We start from the raw sequence: 13,153 nt of genomic DNA, 5'->3' as shown, positions 1-13,153 counted from the left end.
TTCTTTGGTGGGCAGATAACGGCAGACTAAAGGTGTTGTAAAAGACATTTCCAAAACACACCTGACCTTTGCCCACAATCCTTCCTCCGAAAAAGTTCCCTCAAATCTGTTATTAAACATGAATACAGAAAATAGCCTCCAGTTACTGCATTTTAGAAGATCTTCAGCGATGAGACTTACCTCTGAGTCTGCCTAAAATTCTGCCTGAACTTGAATCAAGTTTGTGTTCCGCATCAGCTGAAAAATAAGGTAAATTTCAAAAATAAGCTAATTTCCCCAATATACTGTGATTAAATAATTATCTGTATTTTCTGATACAAAGCACAGACATTCAAACAAATCAATCAGCAGCTCTAAGTGGCAGTACTGCAGCAGTCTAGAGTGTTAGCATATTTGATGTGCTATTTAGCACAATTGATATGCTAAACATCTTTGAATACAAAAAGTAAGGAAGCTGCACACTGAAATATTCAAATAAAATACATGAAATTCAGTTGCACAGCCTTGTTAGATTGCTGAACTATTGCTGAATTGCCTACTCTGTCATAGTAGGTCCTGACCAGTGGCAGAACTGTGTTACTTGTCTCTTATATGTACATTTTCTTCTCTGGATGAAACCGTCTTGATAAAACAATTTTGTGAAACAAAAAGCAAGTGTAGTGATCAAACTTCTATTGCAATTTACCAGTTTATGAAAAATATTACTTTACAGTATGAATTAAGAACAAATTTACACAGCTTATAAGTACCAGCTAAAGCTGTGGGAGCAACAGATGAAGGTGCACTACGCAAACATGTCTGACTCACCAAGTGCACTAGGTAGTAGTGAACAATAATATACACTCTCTTGTAAATGTCATCTGTTTGCATTTTGTTTATACCTATGTAATACCCATGGAGCCTTTTGTTCTCAGCAACTTCAATATCCCACACTAGAAAATCAAACTATGCTCAGAGTATTAAAATTTATGTATTCTGGACAATATAACAGGAATACATGCTCTCAGGTGTTTCTGAGATACCAATTTTTGGCTTGACACCAATTACAGTTTTTGTTACATATTCTGAAGAGGTGATGGCTTGAGATGCACTATTAAAGGCACAGGGGGATGCAGGTGCTGTGTGCACGTTTCCTTGTTCACGTGCAACACCACTGCAGTTGTTTAGGAGGGCGAAGAGACAGTAAGATTCTCTATTCACACCATCATCCCTCAGTGTTCAGCAAATGTTTTCAACTGGAATAATAAAAGCCTGCTCTCAAAAACAGTTACTCACACTTACCTCCATAGACAGTTGTCTTCCTCCACCGAATAAATACTAAAATTGCCAGCAGAACAACAACAGGGATAATTAGAAGAGTTGTAATAAGGACAAAGGAAACTCCAGTGCTACTGGTCTGCTGGACCAAGGGTTGTTTATGCGTATCCTTTAGAGGCTCTGTTGATTCTGGCTTGTTTTTCAATCTCGCTTCTACAACTGTTTCTGATTCTTTAAAAAGAAAACAATTTCTGTATGTAATCCATATGCATCAAGCAACACAGAATAAGGCATTACAGGAAAGATCAAGCTAATTGAGTAAAAAGGAAACAAAAGAAAAACTCTTAAGGAGACATTTTTGGCTCTTGGTCTTGTTATCCCAAATATAAGGCAGGGAGAGTCTGAATGTTACCACTCACTAGCAAAGATTCCCTCCCCTTTTCTCAAAGGTGTCAGAGAGAGTTTTGTTTTAAAAAGCACCCATCATTTAAAATACAGGAAATTCCCCCAAAGATCTACTTTTGCAAATATGTGTGTGGTGTAGTATCAATTAAATATCTCCTTTTGATAATAACACTTCCACAAAAAATATGGAAAGCCAATATATATTGTATTATCATATAGAGAAAGGAAAAGTTTAAAGTTCTTTTTTAATAAAACTGTGGCACAGGATTAAATTTTCACCACTGTTATATCTCGTGAAAGAACTTTGGTTCTGGAGAGCTCCTGAACGCTGCATCCTGTCAGTCCTGACTAATTTGTTAACTCTCCACCTACAAGGAGAAAAACTATTTCAGGAAAAACCTTTATGCTGTTTTATGTGTGTATCACACACTTTGTGATAACTTTTAGTGAGTAAAACTGCCCAGCTATATATTTTGATGTCGGACTGAACAGCATTTCTAACAAGCAGCTGCATCACAAACATACTGAGAATCCCATCTGTTTTGATTCTGTATCAAAATTAAAATGAAGCTCTATTCTGAAAGAATAGCAAAACCTTCAATTTATGCTCAACACCAGTGCAACTATAACATTATCACTGTTATTACGAGTACAAGGATAACAATGATACAGTGAAAACACACTGTCTGTCCAAGTAGTAGTTACAGCCAAGGAAAATTTTCCTCCACCATCTTAGGCAAATCTATGGTTCTCCGCATATTTTCCCCCATGTCACATATATGCAAGCATTAGTAACAGTCTGTCAACCAGGATGCTGTGAGAGTGCAGGCCACTCCTTTTCATTTATTATGCAGAGGATGATACAACGTCCATTGGCTCTTTTCTTCCAGTGGAGTTGAAGGATGTTAATTTCAGCCTACCTACCCTAATCAGCTGTAATTGTTACTTAAAAACTTTTTCTCACTCTGGTGATACTATTGCATCTTTAATCTATGACATTAGGAGGGTCAGCTAAAGAAGGCCAAAAAAGCATTAATATATCCCTGGATTATACAGCATGCTGTAATGCCAGCGCGTCTCTCTTGAGTGCTTCAGTGGGCTCACAGCAGAGATAAAATAAAAGGGTAACAGTTTTGGCAGTAAGGATTTCATTGTTTCATAATGTTAGCCTTCCTGATTCTACTTTATTCTATATGTTTTCAATTGGCAATTGTGATCTTTTGGTACCTTCCTCTGTCCGCATATACATGGCTAAAGCAAACTACACAAGCTCTGAATTTAACCAAAGAAAACTAGTTAAGAACGTTTGAACATTTTATAAATGCTTTTATAAATAGTACCATAGCCTGGTACTGGTTTTCTGAAAGGCAAATGAACTTTTGTTTTTCAACATAAAAGACCTATGTAACAGAACACAAATGGCTGAAATTACTTTTCAACTCTGTGAATTGTTATTTTACATTCGTATTTCTTTATCTCCTTAGATAGATTCTAAATGGTTTTATTTTCATTTTGCTTTTTTGCCTTTTTTTTTTTTTTTTGCTTATTTTTAGTTTTCATGCAGATAAATAAAAAAAAAAAGTATGGTAAATCTATGGTAACAAATCTAAATAGAAAAAACGTCATTTCTTGACTTATGGTGTGACTGGCAAGGCTGTGTACTGAAAGACTATATAGAAAGATAAATCATTTGCCATTTCAAAAATCCCTTTTTCAGTGGTTGAGAGTTGTGGAGCAGGGGGGAGGGTGATGTAGAGTAACTACCACAGTTATATTTCAGGGCTATTTCTGCATCTAAGGGAGCTGCCATAGATACCAATCTGGACCATACCAGATGGTGGTATAGAATTAATCCACCAGTTAAATTTTTATCTTAGTATTTGTGAAGCACTTGTCATCACCGAAAATGAAATATTTAGATTGGCTGTAAAATGGCATCTACCAGGTAACACTGTTACAAGCTGCTTTCCAGTGCCTCCTATGCCAACTCACAAAAACGAAACAGTCAAACAAACAACATTTTTCCCCTCCAACTTGGCAGAAGCAGCCCTAGTCTCTGTGAACACACTCGTTCCTTCATTTCCATTATGATTCAGACTAACCTTTTATTTCCTGTACCTCAATACCAGCCTTTTTAACTGACCGATGTTCCATTTCTGTAAAACAAAATCATTCTTCAGGACAACTGCCATTTCAGAAGGACACTCAGTGACATTTTTCTGCTAGCTTTCTCAAAGGTACAGCACAATCCTACAGTAAACAATCCCATCAGCACCAGGGAGAGTCAATATAAACCATTCAATAGCTCAAAGCCATGGGAAAAGAAGAAAGACCTTGATTCATGAAAGGTGCTTGCAATAATCAACTCTTATGCCACAGAATGATTTTATGGGTATGTCTTAAGGTTCAGGAATTCCCACAAAAATAAACCTGTTCATTATAATCAAAATCATAATGGATTAAAGCCTGGTTGAATTCAGGCTTCTTAGCTACTGCAGTTTTATACTGCAGCAAAAACTAAAATGAAAATTATATACAAGGACTTCTGTAGTCTAACCTGTAATAGTTCCATGATTTTTTTATTCTCATGTTTCTTTGAATAAAAGCCTAGGAGTGTTCTTGTTCAGTTTACTAGACGTGGAAAAAACCATATCCAATCAGAATTACAATTTATCTGGTCCAGTCTATTGTTATTAAGTGCCACTGATACCAGATGCCCCAAAGGAAAATCCATGAATTATAAACAGACAAATACGGAATAACTAGCTTAGTCATCTATAGCAGCAGATTCATACTGGATAACTAACATCCTGAAGCCTAAGGCTTTATCTCTCTCATACATTTTTTATCCCATATAATGTAGCAGTGGATTATATTTTTATTTCTGTAAAACATATAACCCCTCTCTGAATTCTACTAAATTGATGTCTGACTAATCAAGTCCCTCTCCCTGAAGTCAGGCTGCTTGCCTCAGGGGTTACCAGATTAACACTGGCAAATGTTTCCTCTGTGTGGAAACAGGACTTCAAATTATACTAGATTAATTTTCTAATTATAAGTACTCCCAATGAAATGAATATAAATTTTAAGTTGACTTGTGTCTTTACTTCATCCCTTGGGAGTTTTCTATATGATAACCTCAAAGGAAGCAGCTGAACTCTAAGCAAATGTATACTGAAATTACCAAAATGTTTTTGTTTAAGCAGGTACAGACATGACAAGGGATAGATCTAGCATGAGGCAAATGCATTTTCATTCCTTCTGTGACAAACAAACCCATGTGCTCGGGACTCTTCATCAGAGCAGCAGTGCTGAAGGGTGGTCTTTTAATGGAAACTGAGCAGCAGCACACAACTTCTGCAGGCAGAGCTTGTAGTGTAACTAAATCACTGCACTAAGCCACCAGGTTTTTGGCAGTGACACCAGGTAAGTGGTACTGACCCAAAGATACAAAATATGAAGCTGTGACATTAAGAACAAAAAGAACATACTTTCTGTCGATGCAAACTTCCACACTGCTCTGGCGTGAACATCTCCAACAAACACTGTTCTGTCTTCTGAAGCAACAATATCATGTGGCATCTCAAAGCTCTGTGAAGACAGGCAGTCACAGGTCACCCATAAGTGTCCACATGCTCATGACACCTCCTTAACCCTGAACTGCTCATATTCATCCTTCCTTAGACTGGAAAATGCAGCAGGTGCTGGTGTGGAGGCCTAATATACATGTAAGGAGAGGCACTCCATTCCTATTGAATAGTTGCCTTCTCCAGGGATAAAGACATGGAGATTATTTGATGTACTGATGCTAAAAAAATTTCTATTTTAATAATATTTCTATTCATAATATTGCACTCACTTTTATCCTGTGACATACATTTTCAAAAATAATCTTGGTTGGAAGCTTTTGTTGGAGTTTATATGCAACACAGCTATTTGCCACATACTCAGAAAAAATAACTCTCAGTAATATAATTTAAAACTGGACTGCAAATACTCACAACTGGGAATATTAACATTGATTCTTTAGTCTAAGAGCATATATGAAAACGGGGCTAAAAAAGACCTGTAATTTTTATGTACAATATTTAGCCTTAACTTCCACACTAGTATTCTGTAAAAAAGGGATGTAACCACACAGTTGCATATTAATACTGCTTAGGAATATGCTCTATTTTTTGACAAATTACTAGCATCTAAATATATGCGTATTTCATTATTCTTTTATTCATTATTCTCTTAAAGTAGCTTTTAAGAATGGCTGGCAGCAATTAAGTAGGCTTACCCTGGCTGAAGACATTATCTGTAGGAATCATCTTGAGGGTATATAATTTTCAAATGTGTACCACATGTAGAAACAACGACTCAAAACTCTAGTGTCTTTATTAAATCAGTATTATAAAGAATTCCTTTTGAATACCTTATATTAAAAAACACCTTATTTCCTGCAGTAGTCTTACAAAAATTGGAAAAGTAGGATGTTACCAACGTTCTCATATATATAACTATATGCAACAGCCACACTGTGTAATACTCTACCTTTCTAAGTGGAATGAAAGAAGCAATTATTTCTCCAGTAGAGAAGTTCATCACAAATCCTTGCACTGGTTCTGTCTCTCCAGGATAAGGCATTCCATTAACTGCGAAGAGGAGACCACCTGCAACAACATACACTTGCCTTAGACCCCACACACAGCAAACTGCACTGAAGATGAACTGTAATACTTTAGATGAAAAAGAAACAAAAATGTAACTCAAGAGGAAACTAAACTACCAGAGGAAAGATAAGTGAGTATAACAGTTAAAAGTTTGGCATTTAAGAGAGTCCAAATGAGAATAAGCAAAGCAAAATTTTACAGATTGGTTAAATGTACAAAGAACGTGAAAGTCTTAAAAAATAATATGAAGAATATTTTACTAAGGATGGTTGATCTGATAGGTGAAAGTTCTTTCAATGCATCAAAAGCAGAAAGTCAGTTTGGGAATCAGTAGGAGCACAAGAGGAAAAGGTGTGAAAGGGGGACTCGGGGAGTCAGGGCCTGTGGCAAAGAAGCTAGTTTTGGCAGGTTTTTTCTGTTTAATATTTTGTGAAGATTACGACACTCTTTTTTTTTCCCTAGCAAAGAGGTCAGAGGAGCCAGCTCAACTAGAAGGATATATGCAAACGGTGTTAGACAAGTTGGAGGTTAATAATTCACCAGGTTTAGATAGCATTTACTCAAATTCAAAAGGAAGCCAAATGTGAAATCACAGACCTTAGGCCAAATAAATAACCCAGGACTGCAAACAGCCACTCCTCCAGAAGACTAACAGACTGCTGAATTAATGCTCACCTACAAGAAGGACTCAAAAGGATGCCTGTTAACACACGTTAACAATTCTGGCTTCCACCCCCTGTAAGATGGTAGAATCCATAAAGAGTAAGATATGGGCAAATGTGGCCTTCAGAAACAAGCTGGTATAGCTTCTCTAAGGATTGTGCCTCAGCTCTGAATAGGGAGAAAAAGCACAGAGGTAAAGCAGATTCTGCAGTCATACTTAGGTTTTCAGAAAACCCTTGGCAAAGTAGTGCATCAGAGATTATTAATGAATGTGAGTTATCACAGCTCTGAACAAAAGATCCATTAATGAACAGAAAGCAAAGGGCAGAGCTTACAGGCTCTTATATATGAAGAATTATATAATTCTTCAGGACAGAGAAGTCTGAATAGTATGATCTTGCAGGGATCAGAGTCAGAAACAATTTTATTCAATAGTCTTCATCAGTGACCAGAAAAATGGGATGAACAATGCAATCAACCAGTCTGAGGAAGATACTGAGTTATGTAGAGTAGTCAAAAGCTTGATACTGAGAAAGTCTGGAAAGTCTTTTTATAAGTGAGTTGTCAAACAAACAGCAGAAGAGCTTTAGCAAAGACAAAGATGAAGTGATTCTTTTGCAAAAAAAATTAAATCATACCTATGTGATGTTTAAGCTTGGAACTGGCAGCTATAGCTCAGGAGAGACATCTCCAAGCCACCACTGAAACATTTCTGAAATCTCTGGCTCCATGTACAAAATTTCAATATAATGTCTTATATCATGAGGAAGAGACTTAGGAATGGAGGAGACAGTGCTGCCACTATGCAAAAACTCAACATGCCCACATCTTGAGTACTGAGTGTTGTTCTACTCTCTACATCTCAAGGAGGTCCCAATGAAGCTGAAGATGCAAGAAGAGAAAGGCAACTACAATATTTAAGGGGCTGAAGCAATTAAATGGCTTCAGCAAATGGGAGGGACTAAGGTGGATGGGTTCTTTGGTTTGAAGAGGAAAAGTTGAAGAGGCACCAGATTTGGTGAGTGCGGAACTGTTATTCAATTCCCAAAATACTGGGATTGAGAAGCACTCAATGAAACTAAGTCACTTTTTATATTAAAAAAAAATTGGTTAATGAACTTCTGGAGCCTGTAACCATAGAAGGTCAACGAGTCAGACATTACAAGTCAGTTCAGAATGGGATTAAGAAAACTCATGGGCAATAGCTCTATAGAAAGATGCTATGAAGACAAGGTCAGAGTCTACCTCCTAACACTGTTAAATAAAGGGCTTGTGGATGCATGCTGTGTAGGAGAGGAATGGAGTTTGAAATTAATATTTTAAAATGTTATTTTTAGTAATAATATGCTATTATAACTAATTAACTATGCAGTCACCAGGAACCAACAAGATCATCTACTTGTTGACATCACATCTAGGGAGTCTAATCAGTCATTTCTCAGAAGCAGAGATTATATGTAAGCTTCCCTAATCTGCAAGTAGGAAAACAGGTAGTTCTCAAATTTTCCATTGCATCAGGTCTAATTTGAAAGAGAATTAATATCTGTCCTAAGATAGCATGACAGCACTCTTCACAAAATAACACTGTATACTCTGACATCCTAGCACAAAGCAAATACTTGAAATCTGAAGAACAGGAAGATTACCTGGAACATATGAAACTGCAAACAACTCTCTTCCAAACGATTTGTGTTTGATCTCTCTTGTGAACTCCCCAGTCTCTAATGTGAAGCACTGAATTCGACCATTTTCCCTGTCTGCAACGCACAGCTGACTGAAGTCAGGGATCAGGGCTAAGCTGTGGGGGATATGAAACTGTCCAGGTCTGGCTCTGCCTAGAGAAGTCTCTGCAATACAAAAGATCCAGGTTTGTGTTAAAGTATGCACTGAAACGATCAGTTTTGCTTAGAAACAGCAGAATGACAAATAAGGCAATATAGCACCAAGAAAAGACCAATGTCAGCTTGCTTTCTTCTCCAGCACTTTTACTGTTTTTGGTAGATAAATCATGGTACCCTACTACACTTTCTTTGTAAATCCTGAATTTATGAATTTGCTATTTCCCTATAATATTCAACATAGTTTAATGCCAGATACATAAATCTGAATCAAGCAGAAATGTAATTATTCATAAAACTTAAAATAGATGGAATCATGCATAAATCTTGCAAAAATGATAAAGGCTTATAAATAGTTTTGTGAAAGTCACAACATTTTCTTGATAAAATAGGTCATGCCAGTGCTCATACTGAAAGCAAGCTAAAAAATCCCCACTTTTTAATTTCAGTAAATATATAAGTACTAAAAGTAGCTGTATGAAGGACTGAGAGAAAATCTGAATGCAATGACAAGGCTGAAATTCAGGTGGGGCCTGGAATGTATTTCAGTAATAGAAACCCATTAAAAAAATTAACAGTAATATCAGCAATCTTGTGGTTCACAATGAGTTCGTGATATGTAACAGCAGTATGGGTAAAGTGCCAAGAGCTTTGACTGTACCTTCTCCCCACTGCATCACGTACAGTCCATCTGGAGAGAATCGGATAATTCGGCTGTTACAATAGCCATCAGAGACATAAATGCTGCCAGTGATTGGATCCACGGCCACATCAGTTGGTTGGCAGAAGTGATTTTTGTCACTTCCTGGTTGCAAAGCCACTCCCAAGGTCAGTAATGGTTCTTTGCCATCTGTTCCCAGTTTGAAAACCTTTTTTTTTTCAGTCAACAGGAAAAGAGAAGTTTCAGTTATGGAAGGTGAAATCTAAGAGGAATGACTGCCTAGGGAAAAATATCTACCACTGTGTATAAAGTAAATTTATATACCAAATATAATCTTAATATATTGACTATAATATATATTACCAGTTTGTCAATAGTGTTGATTCTAGAAAATTTCTGCTTAAAATAAAATTTTCCTGTCATTACAAAGTAAATGAGCTAGTTTCACATTCTTCATTTAAGTACATTGTTAAGCAAAAGATGCAGAAATACCCAGACAGGTCTTCACAGGTTTGAGAGGGGCCTATGTGAACCTTGTGAAGTTCAGTGACACCAAATGCAATGTCCTGCACCTGTGCTGGGGCAGTCCCAAACAAAAAATACAGGCTGGGCAGAGAATGGATTGAGAGGAACCCTGAAGAGAAGGTGTTGGTTGGCCAGAAACTCAACACGAGTTGGCAGTGTGCACTTGCAGACCAGAAAGGCAACTCTGTTCTGGGCTGCATCCAAAGCAGTGTGGGCAGCAGGTCAAGGGAGGGGATTCTCCCCCTCTGCTCTGCTCATGTGAGACCCTACCTGCAGTGCTACATCAAGCTCCAAGGCCCAACAGAAAAAGTGCATAGGTCTGTTGGAGCAGGTCCAATGAGGCCAGAAAGATGCTCAGAGGGATGGAGCGCCACTTGTCTAAGGACAGGCTGAGTTAGGGCTTTTCAGCCTGGAGAAGAGAAGGCTTTGGGGAGACCTTATAGTATCTTCCAGTACTTAAAGGGGCTCCTTCCACTCATCCAAAGACATCTAGAAAGGGACTTTTCACAAGGACGTGTAGGGACAGGACAAGGGGGAATGGCTTTAAACTGAAAGAGAGTAGACTCAGATTCAGTATCATGATGAAATTCTTTACTGTGAGGGTGGTGAGGCACTGGAACAGGCTGCCCAGAGGAATTGTGGATATCCCATCCCAGAAAGTGTTCAAGGACAGGTTGGATGGGGCTTTGAGCGGTTTGGTCTAGCGGATGGTGTGTGTGGAATGAGGTGAAGCACCCTTCAATCCAGGCCATTCTATGATTCTATGATTTCTACATTCTATGTCCATGTAGCAAATTACTCCACAGGACTATATTCCATTAAGTGCACAGGGGTGGATTTCTCCAGGCATATTGTTACTGTTATTCTTAACAGGCTTAGATAAGCAATTTATGTTAAATCTCTAGGAAAACAAAAACATTTTCTTTTGTGAAATATTAAGGTCCTGGTACAAAAGCTTCAGAAACATACCTGATGAAGAGCTACATCAGTGACCCAGTAGTTACCATTTTTATCTATACTCAAACCATGTGGTAAATAAAATCTGCAAGCACAAATATAGAAGAACCTAGTTAAAATAATTTTTTTGGAAGAAAACTGTACGGATATGAAGATTTCACTTTTTATCTACAGATCAAAAAATGCTGTACAAAATAACTACATTTAGTATTTAATGAAAAATAAAACTTTACAAGATGGAATTTTCTTGACAAGAGTCTCAGCTTGAAATTCAGTTGATTTCTGGCATCTTACTCAAGCTACCTTGGCATCTATGAGGACAGTGTACAATACTCATGAGTTCTGCATTTCTGTTATCTGGCTGGTATATTAAATTGCATGAATTACTAGAAAGAAGAGGTGGTAAAGGTGGGAAATTACTTCTATTAGTTGCTGATTTTATAATTAATATTTATTTATTTATTTAAATAAACTCAGAGGCTATAATTGTACAGTGTAATATAAACCACATGAAAATGGGTTTAGGAACTCTTTGATGTAAAATATACAGAAGTATTAGTTCAATTAATAAAAGCAAAAAACCCAAAACTTACAGACTTTTGCCTGTGGAATGGAGCAGTTTTGCATTACTTGGATTCAGCACAAGAATTGTGTTCTGTTCAATTGGTCCAAGACCTCTTTGCTGATAAACAAATTTGCTGTCAAAAGAACTACACAAAAACAGTGGAATAGAAAGCCAGCATTAGAAAAATACACATACAACTTATGAAAGCCAAGTTTTGTAGTTCAATTCCAGTGGGAGGTTACTGGGTTACTTTTTTCCTTAGAAATAAGCCTTATTACATCACTGTACAATCGCAAGAGTTGATAGTGTTGTATGTCTGCATTTCCTACTGGGTTATGACTCCCAAACTAAAGGAGAAATGAGTCAACACAGCAAGAATTAAGAAAGTCAACAATTAAACCCCCTCTTTTTTTTTTTTTTTTTTTTTTTTTTGATTCTTTGCTGTGAAGAAATGGGAAATCCAACCATGTAGCCTAAGAAAAAATATAACTCACAACAAAGGCATAAGTGCCAGTAAAACTGGGTATACTTTGTACCATCTAAGGCAATGTGTACCTGTTTGTGTGTTTTTTGCTTTTTCTTTTTCAAACACAGTTCAACATTTTGTTAGAGCTTCCTAGTACAAGATTCAGGTCTTATGGTTCTTATCCTTCCCTGAGTATGCCTACAGAAGACTATAAGATACGATGTGTATTTCTCCTACCCCCACAACACTACATTCAATTTTCAGGGTACCTAGAAAATATTGATAAACAACATTTAAGCATGTCACTATTTCAGACATTAGGAACCAGGATTAACTTTCTGGAAGACATTTACTAGGCACAAAATTATCATATGCTTCCAAAAATATAGTTGTCTATACCCTTACAGAGAAGTTGGCTATTACTCTAACCTGTTAAAAAATATGTTCAGCATTTAGGGAAGGTAGACAGAGTGTAAAGTATTTTGAACAAAATTTAAGTCTAAATATTAGAAAATGGTATTTGATTGTGGATGAAAAATGCATGAATACAAGGCATACTCCCCACTCCCACCTTGTATTTTTAAATCCATTTGTTCATCCCAAGAGAAATCCAGCTATGATTGATGAAACGTGGTAAACAAGAATATACTTTGTAGTCACAGAGAAGGCTATGAATAAAGCTATTAAAATTATATATTGTACAGTTCTAGCAGCTTCACATCTCCATAACATTAAATATTTATATATCTAGAATTTTTAATGTGGAAAAGCAATATTGGCTTCATATATAACCAGACAAATCTATGACAGGATGTGTTTAAGCTTGTGCACAGGCCATGATTAAAAAATAATATTTAGATATTGTCATTACTTATGGTAACTATTTGTAACTATTTAATTTCTGGCAGAAACCATTTCTGATGGAATCCTTTTTCACTATGAATGGTTAAGCCCAAGGTGAGTTACTAAAACTCTCCACTGAGTTCTCCTAAACGCTGACATCGTGCTATAGGGAGATGTTGGATTAATGATACTGGCACACAACGGCCTACTGGCGTGTACCTGCTTGTTTGACCATGATTCAGCAGGTGTTGTTTTATTCTTTACCATCAGTGACAGTAACCTGCCATAACAAGTTCTTTTGGTTTTAAACAGTCT

At 36.9% G+C, this 13,153-nt stretch overlaps 1 protein-coding gene across 1 annotated transcript in view; it reads right to left on the bottom strand.

The window, feature by feature from the left end:
- PAM (peptidylglycine alpha-amidating monooxygenase) overlaps positions 1-13,153 on the bottom strand; it is a 117,169-nt gene that overhangs the window by 1,377 nt on the left and 102,639 nt on the right. The window contains exons 17-25 of the mRNA XM_027896726.1: positions 11,558-11,674; positions 10,977-11,049; positions 9,483-9,690; positions 8,630-8,830; positions 6,202-6,320; positions 5,154-5,253; positions 3,765-3,818; positions 1,276-1,488; positions 181-237 (exon numbers count right to left, since the gene is read on the bottom strand). Of these exons, the coding sequence (XP_027752527.1) occupies positions 181-237; positions 1,276-1,488; positions 3,765-3,818; positions 5,154-5,253; positions 6,202-6,320; positions 8,630-8,830; positions 9,483-9,690; positions 10,977-11,049; positions 11,558-11,674 (1,142 nt within the window). The remainder of the gene's footprint in view (positions 1-180; positions 238-1,275; positions 1,489-3,764; positions 3,819-5,153; positions 5,254-6,201; positions 6,321-8,629; positions 8,831-9,482; positions 9,691-10,976; positions 11,050-11,557; positions 11,675-13,153) is intronic.

The sequence above is a fragment of the Empidonax traillii genome, unplaced genomic scaffold (genome assembly GCF_003031625.1).
Source record: "Empidonax traillii isolate 1590-97213 ecotype Southwest subspecies unplaced genomic scaffold, ASM303162v1 scaffold18:size2335232, whole genome shotgun sequence".
Lineage (NCBI taxonomy): Eukaryota > Metazoa > Chordata > Aves > Passeriformes > Tyrannidae > Empidonax > Empidonax traillii.
The sequence above is the reverse complement of the archived record's forward strand: the minus strand, read 5'-3'. Positions and strand labels throughout refer to the sequence as shown.